The sequence below is a fragment of the Peromyscus eremicus genome, chromosome 3 (assembly GCF_949786415.1).
Source record: "Peromyscus eremicus chromosome 3, PerEre_H2_v1, whole genome shotgun sequence".
NCBI lineage: Eukaryota > Metazoa > Chordata > Mammalia > Rodentia > Cricetidae > Peromyscus > Peromyscus eremicus.
The window spans coordinates 17,192,504-17,216,560 of record NC_081418.1 but is presented as its reverse complement, the minus strand read 5'-3'; the positions used below and the strand labels follow the sequence as shown (position 1 = coordinate 17,216,560).

General features: G+C 44.9%; 1 protein-coding gene across 1 annotated transcript in view; it reads left to right on the top strand.

Annotated features, from left to right (window-relative positions):
- The first annotated feature begins 306 nt into the window (after positions 1 to 306).
- Cdk6 (cyclin dependent kinase 6) overlaps positions 307 to 24,057 on the top strand; it is a 198,008-nt gene continuing 174,257 nt past the window's right edge. The window contains 1 exon segment of the mRNA XM_059257338.1: positions 307 to 943. Coding sequence (XP_059113321.1) covers positions 711 to 943 — 233 coding nt within the window. The 5' untranslated portion in view covers positions 307 to 710.

The following is a 24,057-nucleotide window of genomic DNA, read 5'->3' as shown; positions in this document are numbered from 1 at the left end:
AAGCCCCCGGCGCCCTCACACCCGCTTCCGAACGCCCCCAAGACGCCCCGTCCCCCGCACGTCCAGGCCCCCGGAGTCGGGGAGGGCAGCCGAGAACAACGCTATAGGTATAAATATTGAGCCGTGACATTGACGCGCCCGGCGCCTCCCCTCCCCCGCGCTCCCGGCACACTCTGGGCTGCTCGGCACGCCCCCTCCCGTCCCGCTGCGTCCCGCGCGGCGCTCATCCCCGAGGGGCCCCTGCAACCTCTCCCCGCGAAGACTGCACGAGCCCTGCTGGGCAAGAAAAAGTAACTTGGCTTTTCTCCGAGAAACCGGGCAAGGTTAGGCAGCCGGGTGGAGGGCCGGGGCGAGGAGAGGGGAGGAGGAGGGGAGCCGGTGGAAGCCGGTGGAAGTCTCCGGGGCTGTCTGATCGCACTTTCTCCTTGTCCTTCCTCCCGTCTCCTCCTCCTAGGTGCAGAGATTGTGGGCAGACTATGTAATCGCTGCGGAGGGGGAAGAGGAGGGATCGGCGCTCTCCAGCGGCGGCGGCGCAGCGACTCGGCTAGGCGGAGTTTCGCGGCGGCTGCGCCCGGCTTTTCGCCCGCGGGCGAGGAGGTCGCTCTGCCCAGCCCGGCGGCCGCCACTCCGACTCCGGGCGTCCCGGAGGCGTCCAGGCAGCGAGCGCACACTCCGGACCCTCGGTGCCGCGCCGGCAGCGTCCAGTCAGCATGGAGAAGGACAGCCTGAGCCGCGCCGACCAGCAGTATGAGTGCGTGGCGGAGATCGGCGAGGGCGCCTACGGGAAGGTGTTCAAGGCCCGCGACCTGAAGAACGGCGGCCGCTTCGTGGCTCTGAAGCGCGTGCGAGTGCAGACCAGCGAGGAGGGCATGCCGCTCTCCACCATCCGCGAGGTGGCGGTGCTGAGGCACCTGGAGACCTTCGAGCACCCCAACGTGGTCAGGTGAGCGGGGAGCCCTGGCAGTCGGGTCCAAGAAGGTGCCGGGAAAGGGGCAGGGGCGGCCGGTGACCCACCTAGAGTCAGAGTCGAACTTTGCCTATGGAGCCGGTGACCTTGACAGACAGGGCAGGAAAGGAGACGTGTGGTGTCTGCAGCACACAACTCTGAAGTGCTTTCACTCTGTTGCTTGCCCTAAGAGGTCGTGGGTGGGGTGAATTGGGTATCTTTTAGGGACAAAACCAGACAACCCGAAAACGTCCCTCAAGCACTTACTCACTTTTCCAGTCTGGGGGGCTAAGTCTGAGAATGAGAGGGGTATCCAGCTTGTGGTAATTAGAAGGAAACTTTAAGGGTGGAGCCTAATACAAATAAAGTTTAAGAAAATGCAGAAATGTGTAAGAATGTGTTTGCCAATCATATCCATAGTGGTGGCTTTTTTTTTTTTTATTTAAAGAGGCAGAATAACGACTTCTGATGATCTAAGAAGTTTCAATGCTGACGCCTAGTGTTAAACATTGTCTGAAAAAACTTCTAAGGCTGGGTGCCACTGAGCGGGGAAGATCCAGAGTTCAAGGCCAGCCTGAGTTACCGAAGACCCTGTCTAAAAAGAGAAAGGGAGGGAGAGTCAGAGGAAAGGGTGGGAGGGGAAAGCATTCTTAAAACCGTTATCTGATTGTATCATTTAGTATCTGTGGTATGGTCTAACTTCGACTGCCTCTCCCAAGGGTCTACGAGGTGATACTCCTTAGATTCTGTTTTCCCTGGAAGAGTTGTGCAAGTGGGTGGGGAAGCGTTCTTAACCAGCTCTCCTGTGAAGTAACTAGCATTAAAAGAAAGTGTGTGCCTGCATCTGTGGTGAGCATAATGGTGTTTTCTCAGGGGTGCCGGGATTTCCTCACTGTGCCTTTCATCCTTTTCTTATTTTAAACAGATGCATAGCTCACAGTTAAAAGGTGATGATTTTACCATTCTCACTCCACTCTTTGTGATTAGGAGAATCATGATCTTGGCATCTTCATCCTGTCTTCTCATTCCTGTAGGGATTCGGTACAACAAATATGTGCCTACTGTGTGCCCAGGGGATGAAATTATGTAAATAAGCACAGCCAAATATTTTTGTAGAAAGTCAAACAATTTAACATTAGTCATCAAAATGGAGAGACCCAAGACTGACCTTTGAAATACCAAGCCCTCTGCAAACTGGGAGTCTACAGAATCCTGGGAGGTTTTTTTGTAGTGCTTTGTTCCCAGTATAGTCAGACTCAGTCTAGAATGCAGCAGTGAATCATAATACATAAATAAGTAAAAAGACATGGTAAAGAGAGGACCCCATTATACCTATGCTTTAGCTAGGTAGCAGGGGTATGGGGTTGGAGTGTGGTAACAAAAGGTAATGAGACTTCTAGAAAATCAGAATTTACATAAAGCAATATACTCTGTGTGTGTGTGTGTGTGTGTGTGTGTGTGTGTGTTAAAAAGGAAGTCTGTGATAATGGAGGCAAAAGCAGATCGCATGTTGACTCTCAGTTACTGTCCTAGAGGAGTGAAGCTATATCAAAGGATGGATTCCAACATGTTGCATGACATTTTGATTGAGTTCTGACAAATAAAGCTTGCTTAGAGTCAGAGAAGCAGGGAAGCAGCCACTAGCTGACCAGAATTAACCACAGAGGTCTGGAGACAGAGAATGACAGGAAGTAGTAAGGCGGGGTGGAGAGAGGATCTTGGCCTTTTGGACTGAGGAACGGAAGAGGTAGGAAGCGACTGTGGCTGCTCCCTGTTCTCTGATCTTCCAGGTTCTTACCCCAATATTTGACTCCTGGTTTTTATTGATAAGATTAATAAGATTTACAATTCACCAACATGAGAATTTAATACCAAATTTCATTTTGTCTGTTGCCTGTGGAGGGTCCAGTTAAGGGTGATTATCATATATGCAAATAAGATAATGTTCTTCCAATGAAGAGCCATTGAACAAGCACCCTTGCATAACCTATTCATTAGTGCAATCCATTATAAATTCCTGTAAAAGAAGAAGGCTGTTCACTTGTGCTGGTGAGTCCAGCTACCTAGGTCATTTCTACTTCCTGTTTTATCCTCTTGAGATTGGCATGTCCTTAAACAGTTTTAGTTGACCTCATAAATGGATTCTGAATTGTGAATTTCTGGAGGATCTACTCATAAGTAAAAGTAAAAGATGCTTTCTAAACTTATTTTTACCTTTTATGACACCTGCTTACTTAAAAGTGGGAGAGAATGTAGGTGAAATCCCTCTAAACTTAAAAGGCCCTTCAGGTACCTAAGTATGTCAGAGATGATCAGATCCTTGGCCTAGAACAGATTCCCAAGAAGGCATCATTATCTGACATTTTTACAGAACAAGTCAGATTCATGTTTAGACACTCGGGGGCTATTGTGACAAAACATTTCCTGGGGAGACACATCACACTCATCTACTCATCCCAGATAGGAAGCTCACTACAGACGAGAGTACAAATACCACCAAAGTCCAGCTTGGTTCACCAATGAGCTTTATTGGGGTTACTTACAGGAATGCGGATGAGGGCTTACTTAGAGGAGCAGTCCTGTCTCAAACACAGCTGCATCACCGAAGCCCACCCAGCATGCGTGACAGCTCACAAAGCTGGGAACCTGGAGCACATTGCACAGCCTGCAGGTAGCTCAACAGGTTGGAGAGCGTCCTTTCCAGGTGCCTCAGTTGGTTTACACCTCTGCCAGGCAGCTCCGCTGGCTGCTTCTTTTTTTTTTTTTTTTTTTTGGTTTTTCGAGACAGGGTTTCTCTGTGTAGTTTCGCGCCTCTCCTGGAACTCACTTGGTAGCCCAGGCTGGCCTCGAACTCACAGAGATTCGCCTGGCTCTGCCTCCCGAGTGCTGGGATTAAAGGCGTGTGCCACCACCGCCCGGCTCCACTGGCTTCTTGCAGACAGCCGGTCTGGTCTCCAGAGTCTTTGCAACTCAGCCTCACTGAGCATCTTATTTGCACCATGACTCTGCTCTTCTGAGAGGGACTCTCAGCTTTTATGGCAGGGAAAGTGTTGTGATTAACGGTGGGAGAGAGAAGTCACACCATGCAACAGAACTAACTCACTTGGGAGGTTTATTGGGGGAGGGAAAGAAAGGGCCCAGAGACAGTCCTCTGGGGAGAAGCAGTGGAGAAAGGGAGGGATGGGTGGAGCTTGCTTTTTAAGGGGGTGTAGTGCATGTGCATGGGGACTACATAGGGACATAGTGGCTGTAGTTGAGGTGGTCTGTCAGGACCCTGAGCAGGCCAGTGAAACTTGTCTGAATGCTAACATTCCTTTTGTTTGTTATAAAAAGGTGAGGAGTTAGGGGTAGCGGGTGAGGTAGGAATGAGGGCGCCACGTTTTTGAGACTGCTTCCTGCTGACCTGGGGGATATTGGTCATCTTTGGGGGACCTGAGAAAGCTGGGGTGCTGAGGTGGCATCCTGGTAAGCTGGTGGTTTCACTGCTGTCCAGGCTCTGGAACCGTCAAGTACCACTTGGACCTACCAAGATGCTGGCAGGGCAGAAGATAAAAGTTAAGTTTAGGGGAAGACTTTTTTTTTTTCTTAGCTCCTGGTAATTGAGGGAGGAGAGCCCCAAGACCAGGGAAAAGTGAGAGTACTTATCTGGAGGGCATCTGACCTGTTCTGGGTAGATCCAAGTCGACTCCCTGGAGCTTATAAGAGTTTTTTGAGTTTGCAAAAAGAAAAGTTTTAGCCACATTGGCATTCCCACTATTTATAATCTCTACTGAAATCCACATTGTAGAAAAGGCAGTATACTCATACCTTTGAGTCATTAGAAAGCAACCAAAGGGGATTTGAAATCCTGAGCCTGTGGATGAGATAATATAGTAGTTTAGTATAGTGGTTTGTACTCTGCCAAAGCTAGATTAATAGCTTATCAAAATTCCATCCATTAATGTTAAGGCTATGAACTGTTGGAATCTTAATGCAACAGTAGCGTATCGAGAGAGAGAGAGAGAGAGAGAGAGAGAGAGAGAGAGAGAGAGAGAGAAGTCTGGAACATGCTTCATTCCTTTCTGCATCTCAGATCACTTTCTCCTCATCACCACTTAGGATTTCCTATCTTCACATAAGCAAACCTTAAAGCACCTGGTCCTTTCTCATCACCTCAGCAGCATCACCGTCTTGTTGCAGAATATTATTTCAAGGTGTGTTACTTTTGTTTATGCCCTGGAGTGTTTGTTTAATGATGCAAAGATGTGTTTGATTAAATAAAATTCACCTGTGGTCAGGAGACCGCGGCAGCAACTAGCTGACAGGAAGTGGTAGGGCAGAGCCAGGTGAGAAGTTTATAAAGGGGTGAGGAGACACATCAGGGCTTTGTGGAGGATGTGAGCAAGGAGAGGAGGTGAGCTACTTGGTATTCAGCCTCTCTGAAGAGCAGAATTCCACCTTAACCTTCGAGTCTTGAGTTCTTTAGAGGGACAGAGGTTTAGATAAGTTCCCTTCATAGCTTTGCAAGAGTTGGAGCCTGAGGGAACAGAATTCCCTTTGGTTAGCGGCCCTTGCGGCCTAACCGCCACTGGTAAGGGCAGAGTTGCAGTTGCTGATTCAGACAGCCGTGGCTTAAAAGGCAGCAACAATTAAATAAAAGGATAACAAACAAGGGTGTTTTTTTTAAGGAGTGGTTAGTTCGTTCTATCTTTCCTGAGGACTGGGGATGGTATGGGGTATGAAAATGCCAAGGAATGTTGAGGATTTCAGATAGGGTTTGGGAAATCTGGGAGGTGAATTCAGGACCATATTCTGACTGGAGGGAGGCGGGGATTCCAAACTAGGGAATGATCTCTTAGAGAAGGATGTCAGAGACTATCTGAGCCCTTTTGGTAGTGACTGGGAATGCCTCTAGCCAGCCTGAGAATGTGTCCACTAGGACCCTCATCTGACTGTGGGCATGTGGGTAAAGTCAAGTTGCCAGTCTGTCCCAGGGAGGGAGCCTCTGGCCTGGTGGGTAGGAAAAGGGGGACTATGGTATGTGGAGTTAGGGTCTGGCATTTGACAGATTTTACAAGAGGCAATAATAGTTCTTAAGAAATGCAAGTCCTCAGGGGTGGGCTGCAGGTGGGCCTTGACAAAGTGAGCCAGAGCCTGGCTATCAGGATGAAAGATCTGGTGTGTAGATAGAGTGTCGGGGTGACAGTAGGGGTGTGGGTTGTAGTGCAAGGATTCCCTGCAGTGGGTGAGGTAAGTCTGGGCCTAGGAAGGCTGCAGCTCTAGCTGCCTCGTCAGCTCGGTTATTTCCCTTAGAGATGATGGAGTTGTCGGTCTGGTGAGACCAGCAATGAATAATCCCTGTAGCTGTGGGGAGATGGGAGGCTTTTAGCACGGCCATAATTTGACCTGAGTTGGTTATGGACCTTCCTTTTGTTGTAAGTAGTCTGCATTCTTTCCAGATGGCAGCACGGGACGGGTGGATATGGAAAGCCTATATAGAATCGGAGTAAACATTTAGGGATTGTTCTTGTGCCAATTGGAAGGCATGGGTGAGTGCTATTAGTTCAGCCTGTTGAGTAGTGGCATAGGCAGGGAGGGCCTGTCCCTCACCCACCTCAGTATCTGACACTATTGCATGGCCTGCTTTTTGGGTCTCCTCATGTAAAAAGGAGCACATGTGTACCAGGTGTAGATGTCCTGAGGCGGTGTGTCCTCCTGTATGGGTGAGGGATGGGGCAGTAGTTCCTCTACTGTTTCAGTGCAAGAGTGATATGGGGGGAGTGCCAGGGTTTGGTGGAGGACGAAGATCTGAGATATTGAAAAGATGGAAAGTAAGTGTAGAATCTTCTACTCGTGCCACCTAGAGAGAACCCAAAGAGGAGGCAGAGTTTGTAAGTAAGGAGATGGGACAGGTCGTAGAGAAGAGAGTGGTGGGTGGCCCAAAGGTTAGTTTTTTGATTCACGAATGAGGAGCTCAGCAGTGGCTAAAGTGCGTATGCAGGGTGCCCATCCCTGGGTGGTAAGGTCTAGTTTCTATGCTATGGGTACAAAGGAAGGTCCCAGTTGGTGACCTAGGACCCCAAGGGCATATCCCTCCTTTCCTGTTACATAGAAGGAGAAGGGACAGGTTAGGTCTGGGAGATGAAGTGCTGGGGCCCGGAGGAGGGCCTGTTGGAGCTTCTGGAAGGGCTTAGTAATGGAGTGATAAGGAGTTCATGTGAGGAGCCAAGGGCGGCTTCATATAAGGGGCAGGCAAGGAGGGAAAAAGGGATCCAGGAACGAAAGAAGCCAGCTATTCCTAGGAACGATAAAATCTCCTATTTAGAGGAGGGGACGGCGACAGACTAGATTAGGTGTTTTCTATCCAAGATAATGGTTTTGTGGGTTGGGGTAACGGTTAGCCCCAAATAGGTGACCTGAGGAGTGGACAGTTGGACCTTGGAGGGTGAGACTGTATAGCCCCGGCTGGACAAGAAATTCAGAAGAGCAGAGGTGTTTGTTGGGCTAATTTGTAGGGATGGGCTACAAAGGAGAATGTCTTCTACATACTGTGTGTGAGTTTAGATTTGAGGAGAGACAAGGAGAGTAGATCGGAGGCCAGGGCCTGGCAAAATAGGTGTGGACTGTCCCAGACCCCTGGGGTAGGACAGTCCAGGTAAGCTGTGTGGAGAGGTGGGTGCCAGGGTCAGTCCAGGTGAAAGCAAAGATACTTTGTGACTGGGTGCTGTGAGGACGGATAGAGAAGAAGGCGTTCTTGAGATCCAGAACTGAGAAATGGGAGGGGATAGTGGAAGGGAGTGTGTAAGGGTTAGGCACCATGGGATAGAGGGGACCACTGCAGAATCAATGAGCCGGAGGTCTTGAACCACGTGGTAGGTCCCACTGGGCTCTTTAACTTCAAGTGTGGGGGTGTTAGAGGGAGAAGATGTGGGTTGACATAGTTTTTTTCTTAAGAGGTCAGAGGTGATAGGTTTAAGTCCCCTGAGGCTCTGGAGTGAGAGTGGGTACGGAGCTTGGGTAATGCATCAGGCAGGGTCCTGTAATTGGACTGTGATGGAGGAGTGAGTTCAGCTATAGAGGGGTTTTGGGTCTCCCAGACTGGGGGTCCACCTGAGAGGCTGGCAAAGGAAAAGTGTTGGAACCAGTAGGGTGAGTGGTGAGGGGGGGGGTGTTGGTGAATCTGGGGTCAGGTGAATGGCGGGGAGCAAAAGAAATAGAGGCTCCCACTTTGGCTGAAAGATCCCTTCCCAGTAAGGGGATGGGACAAGTTGGCACCACCAGGAAGGGAAGAAATGAGAGGAATACCCCTGAAAATACAATTGAGTGGTGGGGTCTGATGAGGTAGGTAAAGCTGCCTTCCTGGCCTGACAATAGGGAGATGAGAAGGAGAGGTGGGTCCCCAAAACTCCCTCAAGATCGAGTAAGTGGCCCCAGTGTCCAGGAGGAAGGAGATGGACCAAGCTTAGACCGTGATGACTACCTGGGACTCCATGTCAGAGATGACAGTGGTCGGGACAAGGGAGCCCCGGGTCCCTTCAGCCATCCATGGCCAGGTTGGCTGGAGGGTGGTCTGCATCTGATGTCCCTATGCCACAAGGGGCACGGGAGCAGTCAGTAGCCCATTGTCGCTCTTGGTGGCACCTTGGACATGGCCTGGGTAGCCTGCGGGAATTAGGGCAGGCCCTATGACCCTCCTGACCACGTTTGAAGCAAGGACTTTGAGCCATGGGAGCAAGGGAGCCCAGGCAGTGCTGAAGCCAGTTGAATGGCCTTGGCCACCATCTGCTATTTCTGTGTGCGGGGCTTTTACATCTCTCCCGTGGTACACCTTAGAGGCCAGCCCTAATATTTCTGCCTGTGGGGTTAGGGGTCCTTTCTCCAGATGGTTAAGCTTGGCCCTAATGTCAGGGAAGCTCTGGAAAAAGAGATAGGTCATAAGGAGTTGTCTGCCCTCTGGGTTTTCAGGGGTCTAGATTATACTGTAAGAGGGCCTTTGTGAGTTGTTATAGGAACTGAGTGGGGTTTTCTTGTTTATCCTGAACAGTTTCTTGGAGTTTTCATAGTTAACTGGTTTAAGGGCAGCCTTACAGAGACCAGATAGGAGGCAGGTTGTAAATATCCCTAGCTAGAATGTGCCCTGGGGTATTAAAGTCCCATCCTGGTTGGGGACCACCGCAACCCCCCACCAGGTGTGCTGTGTTAGTCTGATGTGTTTGGTCTGCATGTGCTCCAGCCTGCTCCCAAACTCGCCTGCGTTCCTCAGGAAATAGGTTGTTAACTAGGATCATATAGATACCATGGAAGGAAAGACTATATGATTGGGTGATACATTGGAATTCTTTAATGAAAAAAGAGACGTATAAGACCCCAGGTTTTTTTCTATTTGAGAGAGTTCACTTAATGAGAAGGGGACATGTACCTAAACCAGTCCATCCACCCTGGCAACCTCTCACATAGGGAGAACTGTGGCTGGGTTGGAATGAGTAGAGAGGGATGGACGGGGTCCCATGGTGGAGCAAGAACAAGTAACGGAGAGTGAAAGTGGGTGCCGGTGTCAGGTGGTTAGAGCGGCCTGTTACGGAGAGGAAGGAGGGGCTAGAGGAGCTGAAGGGGCAGTTGTACATTGAGGTTGGAAGAGTAGGGGCTCATTAGCAGGGTCCAGAGTAGTGGAGGGTTCCTCTAGTTCAGACTGCATAGCCTGGAGGATGTGAGTGGAGGAACAGGAAGAACAGAGGGAAGGCTTGGAGCTAAGGTAAGAAAAGGCTAGGACGTAGGGTACCGCCTTCCATTTACCCAATTGCTGGCAAAAGGTCCGAAGGTCCCGTATAATATTGGGACCTACACTACCAGTAGGCAGCCATTTTGATTGATTATCTAAGGTGTACTGGGGCCAGGTCTGACTGCAAAGACGGGTAAGTGTAGAAGCCCTTAAGTCGGGTGCTGAGTGTAAAGGTCTGAGGTTTCCCAAGAGACATCCCAGGGGAGAGCTAGGCGTAGTTCCCATGAGTGAGGCAGAAAGATAAGATCCAGAGGCCTGGAATTTCCAGTGTCCCAGAAATTCTGGGAGGATGGGATTGAGGAGGCACAACCTGGCCAGTGAGTCATCATGCAAAGAGCAGGGGCCAAGGGCTAAGCAGGTGCAAAGCTGTCCCGTGTATTGTCACATAGAAACGGGCCAGGGACTCTGAGACCCAGAGACAAGTGGTTGCCTGATATCAGGGCCTGCCGGTGGGGCCAAGAGGCGAGAAACCATGCTCTAGAGAGAACACCTCGGGGAAATGGCCAGGGGCGATTGTCAGCAAAGAGGGTCAATTGTAGTCTTGAAAACTGTGGTTTGGGGTTTCCCTGCCTCCAGGTACACTGTGTGTATACACTCAACAGTTTCTCCAATGGGTCCAGGGAAGCATTTATGCTGACCGGTAGAAGGGGAACTCACCAGTCTTGCAGGTGTTGGATGAAGAGCCCAGCAGCTATTAATTAGTTGGAAAAATGAGGCTGTTGTAGGTAGGGCGGTGCCTCAGATTGCCGGTGAGCAGGAATGTCAGGAGAGCCTGCTGAATCCAGAGATAACAGTGTTGTAGTTAATGGCGGGAGAGAGAAGTCACGCCATGCAGTAGAACTCACTTGGGAGGTTTATTGGGGAAAGGGAAGGAAAGGACACAGAGATGTCCTCTGGGGAGAAGCAGTGGAGAAAAGGGAGGGGGGGACGGGTGGAGCTTGCTGTTTAAGGGGGTGTAGTGCGTGCTCACGGGGACTGTGTAGCAACCTAGTTGATGAGGTATCCTGTCAGAACCCCGAGCAGGCCAGCATAACTGCCTGAATGCTAACAGAGGGGCCTAGTGAATCTGGTCAGTTTCAAGGACTTCCTGAAGCTGTTCTGAGTTGTTTTATCTTCTGCTTAAGGAGTTTCCTGCAGGATGGAATGTTATAATCTCCAAGGAAACTTACACAACAGGGACCAAAATGCTATGTGGGTACCCATGCCCTGAATTTGTTAGCAAAGGCCATTGATTGGCTATATGCCATGAGATGAGTGAAATGATCCCAAGTGTCACAGCTCATCATGGCCATCCTCACAACCCAGCATCTCCATTCCCTTTTGGTTTCCTTCCTGTTTTTGTTTTTCACCGAACTACCCTCACCCCCACCCCCACCCCCCGCCCCCCATGACTTGCTTGGCCAAACTAGGAATTCTTAATTTTAAAGGTTTGCTTAATATTTTCAAAGGCAGTGTTAGGAAATCCAGGACAAGTGACAACAATTCTTTTCCTCCCAAGGGAGAGTGTCAAAACTGAGCCCCTGAACGGTAATTTGTTGTCCTGCCTGGGGTAAGTTTTACACTCAGAAGCCTGGTTTTTTTAATTGCTTAGAAGGGCAGATGCTTGTGAGTGCCTTCGAGCCATAAGTAATTGATCGTGATTATAGTCCCTGTCCACACATAGTTAAGCCTCTAAGCTTGAAGGAGCACATACTGGTTTTTCCCAGAAGTTTGAAGATTCAGTTTTGATGGATTTACCAGAAAGGTGGACTTGTCATTGTTGGTGTGAAAGCACCGCGGACCTGCACGGCAGCTGTCACGTCACATTCTTGCCGACCTGTGCTGATACTCCCCAGGCTCAGGCTTGATGAGCCCGTGGTGGCCTGCACACGTTGTTCGTAATCCTGAGTTCTGGAGCCTTGGCTAGAATCAGACTATAAGATTGGCGTTTTTGCATTCCGCACAGTTCTGTTTGCCATTCTGACTTAAGACACAGAGATGAAATAAAGCTTGTTTTATCAGCAGTCTGTTTATGCACCAAGTGTATATTGAAGGTCTACTATGTGCCAGACATTCTAGAAAAAAGAAACAAGTCAGAGGGAATTGTTGGGCTTGTGAGACTTACTCCCCCCACCCCTCTACACATACACACACACACACACACACACACACACCTTAAGACACGGTTTCTCTGTGCAGCCCTGGCTGTCCTGGAACTACTCTGTAGATTTGCTGCCCTCAAACTCAGAAATTTTCCTGCCTCTGCCTCCTGAGTGCTGGGATTAAGGATATGTCCTATTACGGCTGGCTGGTGCGCTCTCGCGCGCGCTCTCTCTCTCTCTCTCCCTCCCTCCCTCCCTCCCTTCCTCCCTCCCTCCCTCTCCCCCTCTCTCCCTCTCTCCCCCTCTTCCTCTCCCCCTCTCTCCCCCTCTTCCCCCTCTCCCTCCCGTCCCCTCCTTAAAAATGTATTTGTCTAAGTCAGGCTTGGTAGTGCATGCTTGTAATACCAGAACTCTGGGGGAAGTGGAGGCAGGAGTCCAAGGTTATCCCCAGCTACTTGACAAGTTTGAGTCCAGCCTGAGCTACAGGAGAAATAAGATCCACTTGGCCACTCAAATGGTCCTGTTGTCGTTGGAGATCATGTCAGTGAGGAATGGCTAAGTGCTACTCATGCTGCCCCAAACTTGGTTAGAAAAGTGATTCAGATTCAAGTATTGGCTCTGGAAACAAAGGTGACTACTGCCTGTCAGCAGATACAGGTGTAATACATAAATGTTTTAAGTACATGACGTTATTATTAGGATATTTGGTAACGTTTTAAAAGCAAAGGAGATGAGATGTGCAGCTCAGTGATTATTTAAGGAGCTGTTTCTAATTTTCTCTTTTTGAAGATCTCAGCACTATATAGCATAAAAGGAGAGCAGAAATGTGATTTTAAAAACAAGGCGTATTGGGCTAGAGAGATGGCTCAGCCATTAAAGGCTAGGCTCACAACCAAAATAACATGAGTTATTTATTTTTGACCATGATTTTGTAAAGCCAGGTTGTTGGAGTTGTTGGTTCATGGGAACTCTTATTAATAAAAGCCTTGTTTTCTGGGCGAATAATCTGATTGGGGGGGCGGGGCTGGCTTCAGTGAAAACAGGAAGAGCAAGACTTCAGTGTCTAGAGTATGTGTGTTCCTTCCTTCCGAGTTCTTGAAAAGTTGCAGTTGTCAAAGCTGTTTAGAGATGTTTTTACAGTGGCATGCTGCTCATTCTCTTCCTGTAGTTGGAATCAGTAACTGAGGTTTGGGTCCTGCGGTTGTATTCCCCTGTGTGTGTAGTGTATCATCGAGGAATTCCTGGAAGCTCACTACGGAGGAAAGGAAAAGGAAAGTCTGGAAAGGGAAACCTAACACATTGGAATAACTCTTGGGGTACTCTTCTTGTTTTTAAGACTCAGGTCAATGAATGTTTGTGGAGATGGATCCCTGTTTTAGAAAATAGTGCTTCTAATTCACTTAATACCCATTGTTTAGATCTGTGTCCCCGAGGGCTTACCAGTTACCAGTCTTTATGTGTACCAGGATTGTTTGCTTTGCAGGAAACCAGTCTCCAAAGATGCCCCTTCGAGAACATTTTCCCTCCCTTCCTAACTTTGACATTCCTCTCTTACTAGTGTTCCTGGATAATTTTGGTGCTCATGTGTTCTGGGAACAAAAAGTGAAATGCCAGATCAACTTACAGATCAAATATGCCTTAATAATCTTTTCATTTCGATTTTAATTGATAGAGTTGCTGTGTTTAATACATGCTGTTGGGGATTCATTTATTTATAAATAGCCAATTGCACATTTGAACAGATAAACCAATGGGCAGTATTTATTTCTACTGTTAAAAAAAAGTGCTTCACTGTTAATTATTCTTAAAGAATTTTTAAACATTATTTTCTGTGTATGGGTGGTTTTTCTGCATGTATGTATATACACCGTGCTAACTATGAAGGGTAGAAGAGAGTGTCAGATCCCCTGGAAATGGAGTTGTAAATGATTATGTTAGCTTCCATGTGGGTACTGGGGAATCAAACCTGGGTCCTCTGGAAGAGTAGCCAGCGTTCAGGGTGCCTAATATAACCTACTATATTTCATTTATTTAGGAAACATAATTGCCAATCAACAGTTATAGACATAAAAAGCACAGTCATTGTGTTTTTTGCAAATATTGTGGGTTGACATTGATATTGGAAGATTTGGGGGTGTTAGCTCTATTGTAGGCTTACATGAAGTCTATAGAGTAAGAACCTTCAAATACATTGTAAATGTTTCTTGGCTCCCATTATTTGTTTTCACTATCAATGTTGACTTTAATGGTGTTTTCATGCGTTCTTTGTGCACTTGGTATTTGTGGACAGACAGACCTTTCCGGTTCCTGCAGATGCCCTTCTTAACCTATTTCTTTGATTTTACTTGGAATAAACCTTAGAACGTGAGCTTGGGGTCCATCCCTACACCACTCTGAAATGCTTCCTGTATTTCTGGGACAGTGTTTTAAGTTGCCTTTTTGGTATATTTTTTAATACTATCTCTTCTTGGATACATCCCTGTCTTGAAAACTTTGGAGCTCTGGTATGGCAGTTAGAACATTTATTTCCTTATATTAATTGTTATATAAAATGCATTAACCCTTCTCACCTAATCCTAGTTGAGGATCCCTGAGGCAGAGTCTTGTGATAATGTACACCCAGTGGCAAGAATATGAATACCTAGCAAATGAATGATGTCATAGAAAAGGGGGTGTTAGAGAAAGGACCCTTTGGATCATTTATATTACATGAAAGCATGTTGCATTACATGAAAGAATGTCAAATAAAGAGGTTGAGTTGTTGTTTTCTCAGAAGTAGATGATGATGTCTGAGTTCTTACCACTGAACAAGTATTTGCTGGGCATCTTTATTGAAATGTGACCTACACAGTGTTCTCACACGGAACTGTCTCCATCTTGCCCTACCCTGTAAACGAAGATATGAAATCTGAAAATTGCTTCCAAAAACACAGCAAGATCAGCCAGGTTGATGAATGAGGTTTTGAAGCCTCATTGTTACCTGCATATGTTTGGATATGCTTGGACTTTTCCTAATAGTAAGAAATATACCACTCCTGGACTAGGAGTTGGGAAACTGTTTTTTTTTTCCTGTCCCCTCAGCTTATTAGCCGTGTGATCTTGGGTAAGTTATTAATATCTCTTGGGTGCCATTACTCAACAAAAAAGGAAGTTATTCCTATACTTTGGACGTTAGTGGGTTGACATGATCAAATGAAACTGTTAAAAGGTCAGATTGTACAAAAATGGAAATTATTAGCAAAACTAACTCCTGCCCTCAAGCAGGAAACATAATTTTATGGAGGAAACTGCCATGTGCACAGGAGAACTGGAAGTATGTATTCTCATAGCTCTCTCACCTCATGTGACATCATGAATGGATCCAGTGTTACAATAAAATAAAATCTTTAGTCTGTGTTGGAAATTAATGTTCAGTTTGCCCAGTGTTGCATCTCGGTAATCCATTCTGTTAGTGGAATTTTATTTTTCCATGTGAGTGTTTGTAGACCCTCCTGAGGTCTCACAGATGGGGGAACTCCGACTTCCTTTGTATTTCATATTTTTAAGACAACTCAGATGGACTAGATTCATTGCTTGCTAGCTCATGTTTAATTTTTCCCCCACACTTATTTATTGGTATTTTTCTGTGTGTCTGTCGTGGACACTCACATGCACATGTAGAAGTCAGGACACCTGGGAAGGGTTGATTCTCTCCTCCTACCATGTGCGTTCCAGGAATTCAGCACAGATCATCAGGGCTGGCAGCAAGTACCATCTCGCCCACCCTCTCACCTTTTCAAATCATAAACTCTCAAACACAATTACTCATTTTATGTCGCACATTTGAGCTCCTCTGCTTAATTTCTGCCACATAGCTGCTTCGTCACACTCACTTTGTTCTGTTAGGATGTGCTGTTCCGAGCAGGGAGGCTCTCTTCAGGGGCACTCATTTCTAGTAAACCCTCTCTTTTCTCGCTTCCTTTATCGATAAGCATTCTCTTAACCTTTGTGGTGGGGATTCCTAATGGTTAGCATAAAACATTTACTTTTCCTAGCGTGCTTTTGGTTTTAAATGGCATACAAGTACTACATCAGGAGTGTTGCCACTTACTTGGCAACAGAACAGAAAAACAAAAGGCTATTCCAAGGATAGATTTTTAGGCTTTGGGGTACTGACTTTGAGCAATATATTTTTATTTGCTGCTTCTTATAATTATTTTTAGACTTTTTTTAATCTATGTAGGTGTTTTGCCTGTACGTATGTATGTGCACCATGTGCATGCCTGGTGCCTGTGGAAGCCAGAAGAGGTTGGTGGATCTCCTAGCATTAGAATTACAAATGGGTGTCATGTGGGTGCTGGAAACTGTTCCTGAGTCTACTGCATGAAGAACAAATGCTCTTTGCTGCTGAGCCATCTCTCTGACCCTAAGAAATACATTTTTAAAAAAAATTTAGTGGAGACTAAGCGAATTGATAGTGTCAGGTTGGGAGTTTTAGATGATTTAGTATGTATCCCAACCCTATAAAATGGTTTTAGAAAAATACTGAGGAATGATAAAAATGAGATTCTTTGCTTGTTGAACCTTTAAGAACCAAGACACATATATTTGAGAAGTTGGATAAAAGGGTTCACAGAGCTAATTGTGAATGAAGAATATGTGTGACTTTTATGATCTTTGAAATAACACATTTTTTTGCACACTAGTTCACAAAAATCGTAACATCTCACTAGTCATTCTAAATTGTTTTAACTTTTGTGATTTCATTTATTGAACTTCTGGATTTTTAAACTACCACTGATGCCAACTGGGATCAGAGATACACCAACTGGTTTTGCAGGGGCAAAGTCTTGTAGAGTTTACTCTCTACTTCTGGCTGGCCTGGAGTGATGGAAGTGATTTCAGTATGCAGTTGAATCCATTGGTACAAATCCCAGTTCTGGAAACCAAGCAGGGCATAGTAACAGAAGCCTGTAATCCTAACAGAGGTTGAGGCAAGAGGATTGGGAGTTCAAAGTCAGAATCTGCTACATAACAAGTTCGAAACCAACCTGGGCTGCAGGAGACCCCGTGGAAGGAAGGCCTGCTGACTGGCTACTGGCTTTTGAGATGAATCAAGAGAAGCAAATCTATGAAAAGTGGTACATGTTTTACTTCAACTGATAAAATAAGAGCCGCATCCATCATTAGACAGTAGAAATTGGTCTAGGATGGAACTGTGTGTCTGAAAGGACTATACATGCTCTGCAAGGAGAGATGAGGAAAAACACTGGTAGGTGTTAAGCTGAGGAGGAAGGAAAGAGTCTGGGCTAGCAACTAGGTCTCAAGTTCCCAGATGTAGCATGGGATCTGAAAGGAATGGAATCTTCTGCCATGTTGATGAAAGCCTTGAGCCTGTGCTTATTTAGTGAATAAAATCAGTGTCCTTCTGGGAATTCTATAGGAATAAATCCCAGTCCAATTGCTTTTCTTGAGGACCTTATTCTAACTGTTGTTAAATGGTTTAAGTTGTTAACACATTGCCCACTCACTTACTGCTTGTAAGAACTGATGTGTGCTGTCTACTTGCCATTAGAGTAAGATTTGCAAGAGAGCAAGAATCTTATCACATTCGGTCACTGCATTACTTCCTGTATGTAGAACAGTGTCCTGCAGGGTCTTTGTTAAGCAGCTGTCAAGTGAATGAGTGGGTAGATAGACAGATGAAATCTTACTCTAGTAGGATCATTGATAATAAAATGTAAATTAACACCAAGTTTCAGTAGGCATTTTATTTCTCTGTCTAGTACTTTAAATGTCTTTAGGATGAGACAGTCTAAGAATTATGGTAGTGTGCGGTTCAGTCCGTGGCTGTCAATTGGACTATGGGCTAGGAATAGGATGCAGGAGCTTTTAAATAATGTAGTCATTGGCAAGCAGGCTAAGCCATGAGATTTCCCTTGTGAGTTCTCTCACTACCATAACTTTGATCAATAATAGTAAATGGTAATGATACTTACTGTAAGTGATCATTACTCTTTTTGCAGATTTGATTTAGATATTTTGGTGAAAACATGACTCTTGACTATGAATTTTCATACGATGGTTGCTGTAGGTTTCGTTTGGTTAGTGTAAGCTCTAGGGCCCTTGTATAAATGGCTGTATCTGTTTTCTTACTGTTTTAGTTAGGGTTCCTATTGCTGTAAAGAGACACCATGACCATGGCAACTCTTATAAAGAAAACATTTAATAGGGGCTGGCTTACAGTTCAGAGATTTAGCCCATTATTGTGATGGGACATGGCAGTGTGCAGGCAGACATGGTGCTGGAGAAGGAGCTGAGAGTTTGACATCTTGATCTGAGGACGAGAGAAGTGAACTGTGACACTGGGTGTGACTTGAGCACATATGAGACCTCAGAGCCCACCCCCACAATGACACACTTCCTCCAACAAGGCCATACCTACCAACAAGGCCACACCTCCTAATAGTGCCACTCCCTTTGGAGGCCATTTTCTTTTAAAGCAACACATATATCGAGACTCAGGCGCTCAGCCATGGGATTCCTCTGCTCTGTGCTAGGATTACACGCACTTCCTCTGATCAGCTAGTGGACCATGGTGTCAGTTGGTCATGATCAGCTATGGGAATATTTTTTTTTTTTTTTTGGTAAAGAAGGGAAGAAAGGAAGAATAGAGTAGAAAAGGAAAAAAAAATTGCTATCCCAATCACTCGTCAAGTATGTTACTGAAGTTCATTTCCAAAATTTGCAGAGGAGAAAAGTCAGTTTTCAGAGTTTCATTTTATTATCACAGTGATGATGTTTGGATTATTGTCATGAGTTTCCTCAAAATGTAGAGGTTTAACACCATTGTTGGTTTCAGAGATGTAGTAGTTGGGGGAGTTCAGCACAGTGAGTGGTGTTCTGTCTGACTCCCCGTGTCTCAGATATAAGCTGGAAGTGACTCAGCAGCTAGGAATTCATGTGAAGATGGTGTATTAAGTCTAGTGGTTGTGGCTTGGTAGATAGATACAGCCTGAGTACTTGATCTGGGTTGTGATCAGCGCCTGTACACCTGGCCCAAGCTTCCTTTAGGAACCAAAACCTTCAGAGTAGTTGGGCTTACGTGGTGTCTCTGGGTTCCAAAGCCAGGGTCCCCGAAACCAGTTTTGCCAATTTTGTTAGTTATAAGTGAATTCAAACCCAAAGACTCAAGGGAATGGATCCTGTAACACACCGTGATGGAGGAAGGCTGAAGAATTGGCCACCGCTGCAGTCAACCCTTTTCTGTAGCCGTAACATCAGTACTTGGTGCTCATCCAGAAGGGCATAGGATTAAATGGCAAACAAAAGCCAAAATAATGTGGCTGCCACCGGCCACCTCTACTCCCAGCACCCCACACACCTGTACTCCCAGCACCCCACACACATCTTCTTTAACGGTGTTTTTGGTGCTGCTGGTAGCTGCCTCCATAAATCTGGTATTATGCTAGTTCTGTGTTGATATCCAACTCTAGACACTATCTTCGGGCTTCCTCATCTAAAGATGAGAATTTAATTTCCTTCAACTGTTGCTTTTTAGGTTTTTTGGTATCTTTATTTCCTATAATAATCTTGAGCAACATCCCAAAGCATTGTTTATTATCGTTCACTCTGGCTGCATCTCCATCTTAATTTAATAAGAAGAGAATAATATCGCCAACTTCCCTCTACTCTGCAGTCCCTCTAACAACGCAATGCTTGTTGGTTCTTAAGTACTGTGTTCTCTTCTTTCCTGCTTCATGTAAAGTTGTTTCGTGGAATTGAATGCCAGCAAAATGCTTACATTTATTATAACCATAGAGCGTTCAACACAGGGCCAAAGAGTTAGTGTTCCTGTTTTCTTCTGTACAAGTTCAGCTTTGTAACTCATTAAGACTTTGTAGTCCTCCTTACTTTAGATATTTCTTGTTTTGCATTGTGTGTTTGAAATTGTGCGCTATTTTAGTATACTTTTTATTCAAGGAATAACTTTCTTGTACCATTTTTCTCCCTGGAGTTTATGGTTGCCTTCGTATTTTTCTTGTCCTTGTCAGTCATAATCCATATTCTTCAGAAATACCATGTCTAAGTGTGGTGCTCTCTCAATTCTGTTTTATTTCGTTGAATTAGCTAAGCATCCCATTAGACATGACTGCCAGTATAATCAAGATCTAAAATACTCCCCTTCAGAGCCTTGGCAATCAGTGGCCTCACCTTCTTGGACTCCTGGCTACTCCTCTTCCTATCGTTATCTAATTGTCTTTTCCTTGAGTTTCCTATATATGGAATTAAGGAGCTGTCTGTCTGTCTGTCTCTCTCTGTCTGTCTCTCTCTGGGGGTATAGTGGTGGCAGCAGTGTGGTGTGGTTTTGCTTTGGTTTGTTTAGTTGTTTTTGCTTTTATGGAAAATACTTTTGAGATTCATTCATGTTGTTGACTCTTTAAGTAGTTCATTCTTTCCCATCACTGGATTTTACCACAATTTTTTATTCATTCACCTGTCAATGGTCAGTTTGTCCTGTTTCCAGTACAGGGCTCTTATAAATGATGCTTTTATGCCTCATATAGGTCTTTGCACTAATATGACATGTTTTCATTTCTGGGGCAAACATCTAGAAGTAGGTTGATGATTGACATGACAAAAGTATGCTTAATTTTTAAAGAAACTGCCTAACTTTTCCAAACTGATTATGTTATTTCTATTGGCAATGTGTGAAGTTTCCATCCTTCCTAACACTTGGTAGTATGAGTCTTTTTAATTGTTGCCATTCAGTATTTGTTGTGAACTACAAAATTGATTTCTTTAATGGCTGTAGGTTGCTATAGAATGAGTCACACTTTGTAATACGTGTTCTCTTGAGGTTTATGTAATGTGTGTATTCCATCCAGGATTTGAGTTGAGTGGTTTATATTCTTTTGTCTTTTAAATGTCTGTAGTCCCTTCTCTCATTCTTCATGTTAATAATGTCTGCTTCCTCCTTTTTTATTGTTCTTGTGTGGTTTTTTTTAAATTTTATTTTTATTTATGTGCATTGGTATTTTTCCTGCATGTATGTCTGTGTGAGGGTATTGAATTACTTGGAAGTGGAGTTATAGACAGTTGTGTGCTGCCATGTGGGTGCTGGGAACTGAACCTGGGTCCTCTGGAAGAGTAGCTAGTGTTCTTAATGGCTGAGACATTGCTTCAGTCCACTTCTGTGGGGTTTTCTTTGTTGATTTGTCAATTTTATTTTCATTTAACCAGTCTTTGGTTTCATTGATTCCTTTTGTTATTATTTCTGACATTTACTTGCTGCTGCCTTCCTTTTAATACTTAGTTGTCTTTTATTCTTAACTTAAAATAGCAATATTTTAATGTAGGCATTTATGTTATTTGCTCCCTACAAATTTTAGCATATGGTAGTTTCATTTCATTCTATTCAGAATATTTTTAAACTTTTATGATTTTTCTTTGACCTGTAGATTTTTAAATTACTAAGCTGATAAAGGATTTTACAAGTATTTTTCATTCTAATTAAATTCTGTTGTAATCTGAAAAATATTCTGTATGATTTTAGTCCTTTTAAAATTGAATAATATTCCTTTGGTCTACCAAATAGTTTGCCTTGGCATCTACTCACCATTTTCTGCCTTGTTTTGTGTTTTCCTTTAAGTCTTTTGAGTATGATTAAAATACTTGTAATCACTTTAATGTTTTGCTATTGCATAAATGATGTCATTTCTGCATCTACTTTTGAGGACTGATTTTTCTCTTAATTACAGCCCACATTTTCCTGTATATCTGTCTAACTTTTTATGTTGAAGGTCCACTGTTGTGAGTGCTACATTGATGAGTGCTGGATTTTGTTGTGTTCCTTTGAAGAGTGTTGGCTCTGTAATAGGCAGTCAAGTTGGGTTGAGATTCAGATTGACCTTTCCAAGGCTTACTTTATTTCATTGTTGCTATTGGTGAGGGGACCTAGTGTTGGCTTTCTTCAGGACTAGCTCAGTCTCTTGTGCTCTGTCTTCTTTCACAAGTAGAACCCAGAAAGACTGCTTGTCCTCTATGGCTCTAACAATCATTCAACTTCCAGCTCTCTGAGACTCTTTCCTCACAAGTGTACATTGTTTGCAAGCTTGTCCACACTTATAGTTTCATATTCAGAAGATCTTGATGGATTCCATGTAGACTTCTGAAAATTGTATTCTGCTTTTACTATTTGTTTCTCTATTCTCCTTGTCTTTTCAGCTTGGTGTCTTGTCTGTTCACTTAGTGAAACTACAGTCTCCCATATCTTCCCTGTACCAGTAATCTAGAAATTTCCTTCAAACAGAGAGCCTGGGCAGCCCCGGGCTCAACTGTGGTCTAACGTCTTCAAACATTTGTTTCTTGTCTTTATTCAGTTTCTAGTTGTTGATGCAGGTGAGAAGTCAGTCTGGGCCCTCTCTTCGTGCCTTGGGTGTCCAGTAGAACATTTTACTTGCATGCCCGTGTGTGTGTGTGTGTGTGTGTGTGTGTGTGTGTGTGTGTGTGTATGTGGATGTGTGTTCATACAGGTGTGGGGTGCACATTCTTTTGGTGAGTGTGGGGGTGGGCAGTGTCTTCAATTACTCTACACTGTTCTCTTCTGAGACAGGTTTTCTCTGTGAATCCAAGTCTAGCTAGCAAGCTTATAACTTCTGGCTAGCCTAGCAGGCCAACTCATGCTAGGGGTGTTAGGATGATAGGCACCTTTCATGCCTGCCCAACTTTTCTGTGGCTGCTGAGGATCCGAACTCTGGTCCTCACACTTGCACAAGCTCTTACTTAGCCTTGCTAAGCCACCCCCCTGCCACTCTGTATTACATTTTAATAGAGCACGAATAGCTAATATACCTACTAAATGGATCCTTTCCTCTCTGCTAATTTTCGTTTCTGAGTCAATTTCTGAGAAGTTTGTCTGGAGTAGGCAGTTAGAGGTGGAAGTATGGTTTGTAGAATTTACTTTTGGGTCAGTGAGAAAAACCAACTGTTAAGATATGCAAGAATGTTCAGTGATCTTTTCCTCCACAGTGCTGAGCATGAGGGTGGCAGTGGGGCCGCTGACCAGCTCTGAGATCAAATGTCAGGTGTTCCGCTGACTCTGTGAGCTGCAGTTCCTGTTCCTTTCCCTCACTGAACCTTCTGGCTCTTGGTCTAGTTCCTGCTTCCTGCACAGCATCCTCATGGCATGTTCTTGAGCATTGGACTCTTTCCAGTAAAAATATTTGCGTAAGCCATTGCTATTTACTGATTTATAAAACATACATATACATGTAGATATAATATTATGTATTAAACAAAATTAATGACTTTGAAATGAAGGGATAGAAGAAATTCCACAAATGAAAGCTATTTCCCGAATCCCCAATTTATCTATTTTTCACTTTGGAGTTCATTATCTCTTCACTGATGTTCATTTTCATTCATCTGGAAAATGTATTACACTCTCTAGTGTGGAGTGAGTCTGTGTGTGTGTGTGTGTGTGTGTGTGTGTGTGTGTGTGTGTGTGTGCGCGTGCGCGCGCGCGCGCGCGCGCATCTCTGTGTCCCTTCTGTAGTCTGGGCTTTTTTCTTTCCCTTGAGCATCATCTAAAAATGGAGATAGAGAGTTGCACTGAGTCTGCCACTTTGCAATTCACTTTGCTTCTCTGGTGGGTGAAGAACAGTTGCAGCCTGAGGATCGCTTGGTCCTTTTTAGGAAGTTCTTTTGATGCAGCAGTCCTTAAATTTGGTATGTCAGAGGAAGGGTGACCTGAGGAAGGAGAGCAGAGTGGGGTAAGAGCAGCTGCTCAGAAGCGGGAGGGGAGTGGTCATAAGAGCTCTGTGTTTGCCCTGTGTGGTTTACCTTCTTTTCATTTGGGAGACGGTATTATCTTCTGGAAAGGGGCCATAAATGTACAACAAGCATTGCCTCATTCTTTCAATGCCTGTTGCACCTGGCTGTCTGAATTCCTTCTCATATTGTAAGTTTCATCCTGGTAATAGACCATCTTGAAGCCAACAGCTGGTATAAACTGTAACATGTGAGAGAGAATATGACATCATATTTGGAATGTTGGCCAACTGATTTTTCCTAAGGGAAAGAAACTAGAAAACTTAGAGAAGTAATTAACTATAAATTAATTCATTGCAGGAATTTCCCATGTCTGATGATTTAAAAGAATAAATTCTGCATGCAAATGAATCATTACCAACTCAACTGAAGCTGGTTGCATACTCAAGTTTTTTCACCATGGTGTGTTGCTGATAGAGACAGGAAGTGAAAAAGCAAGGTCTATGAGATTTTTTTCAGGG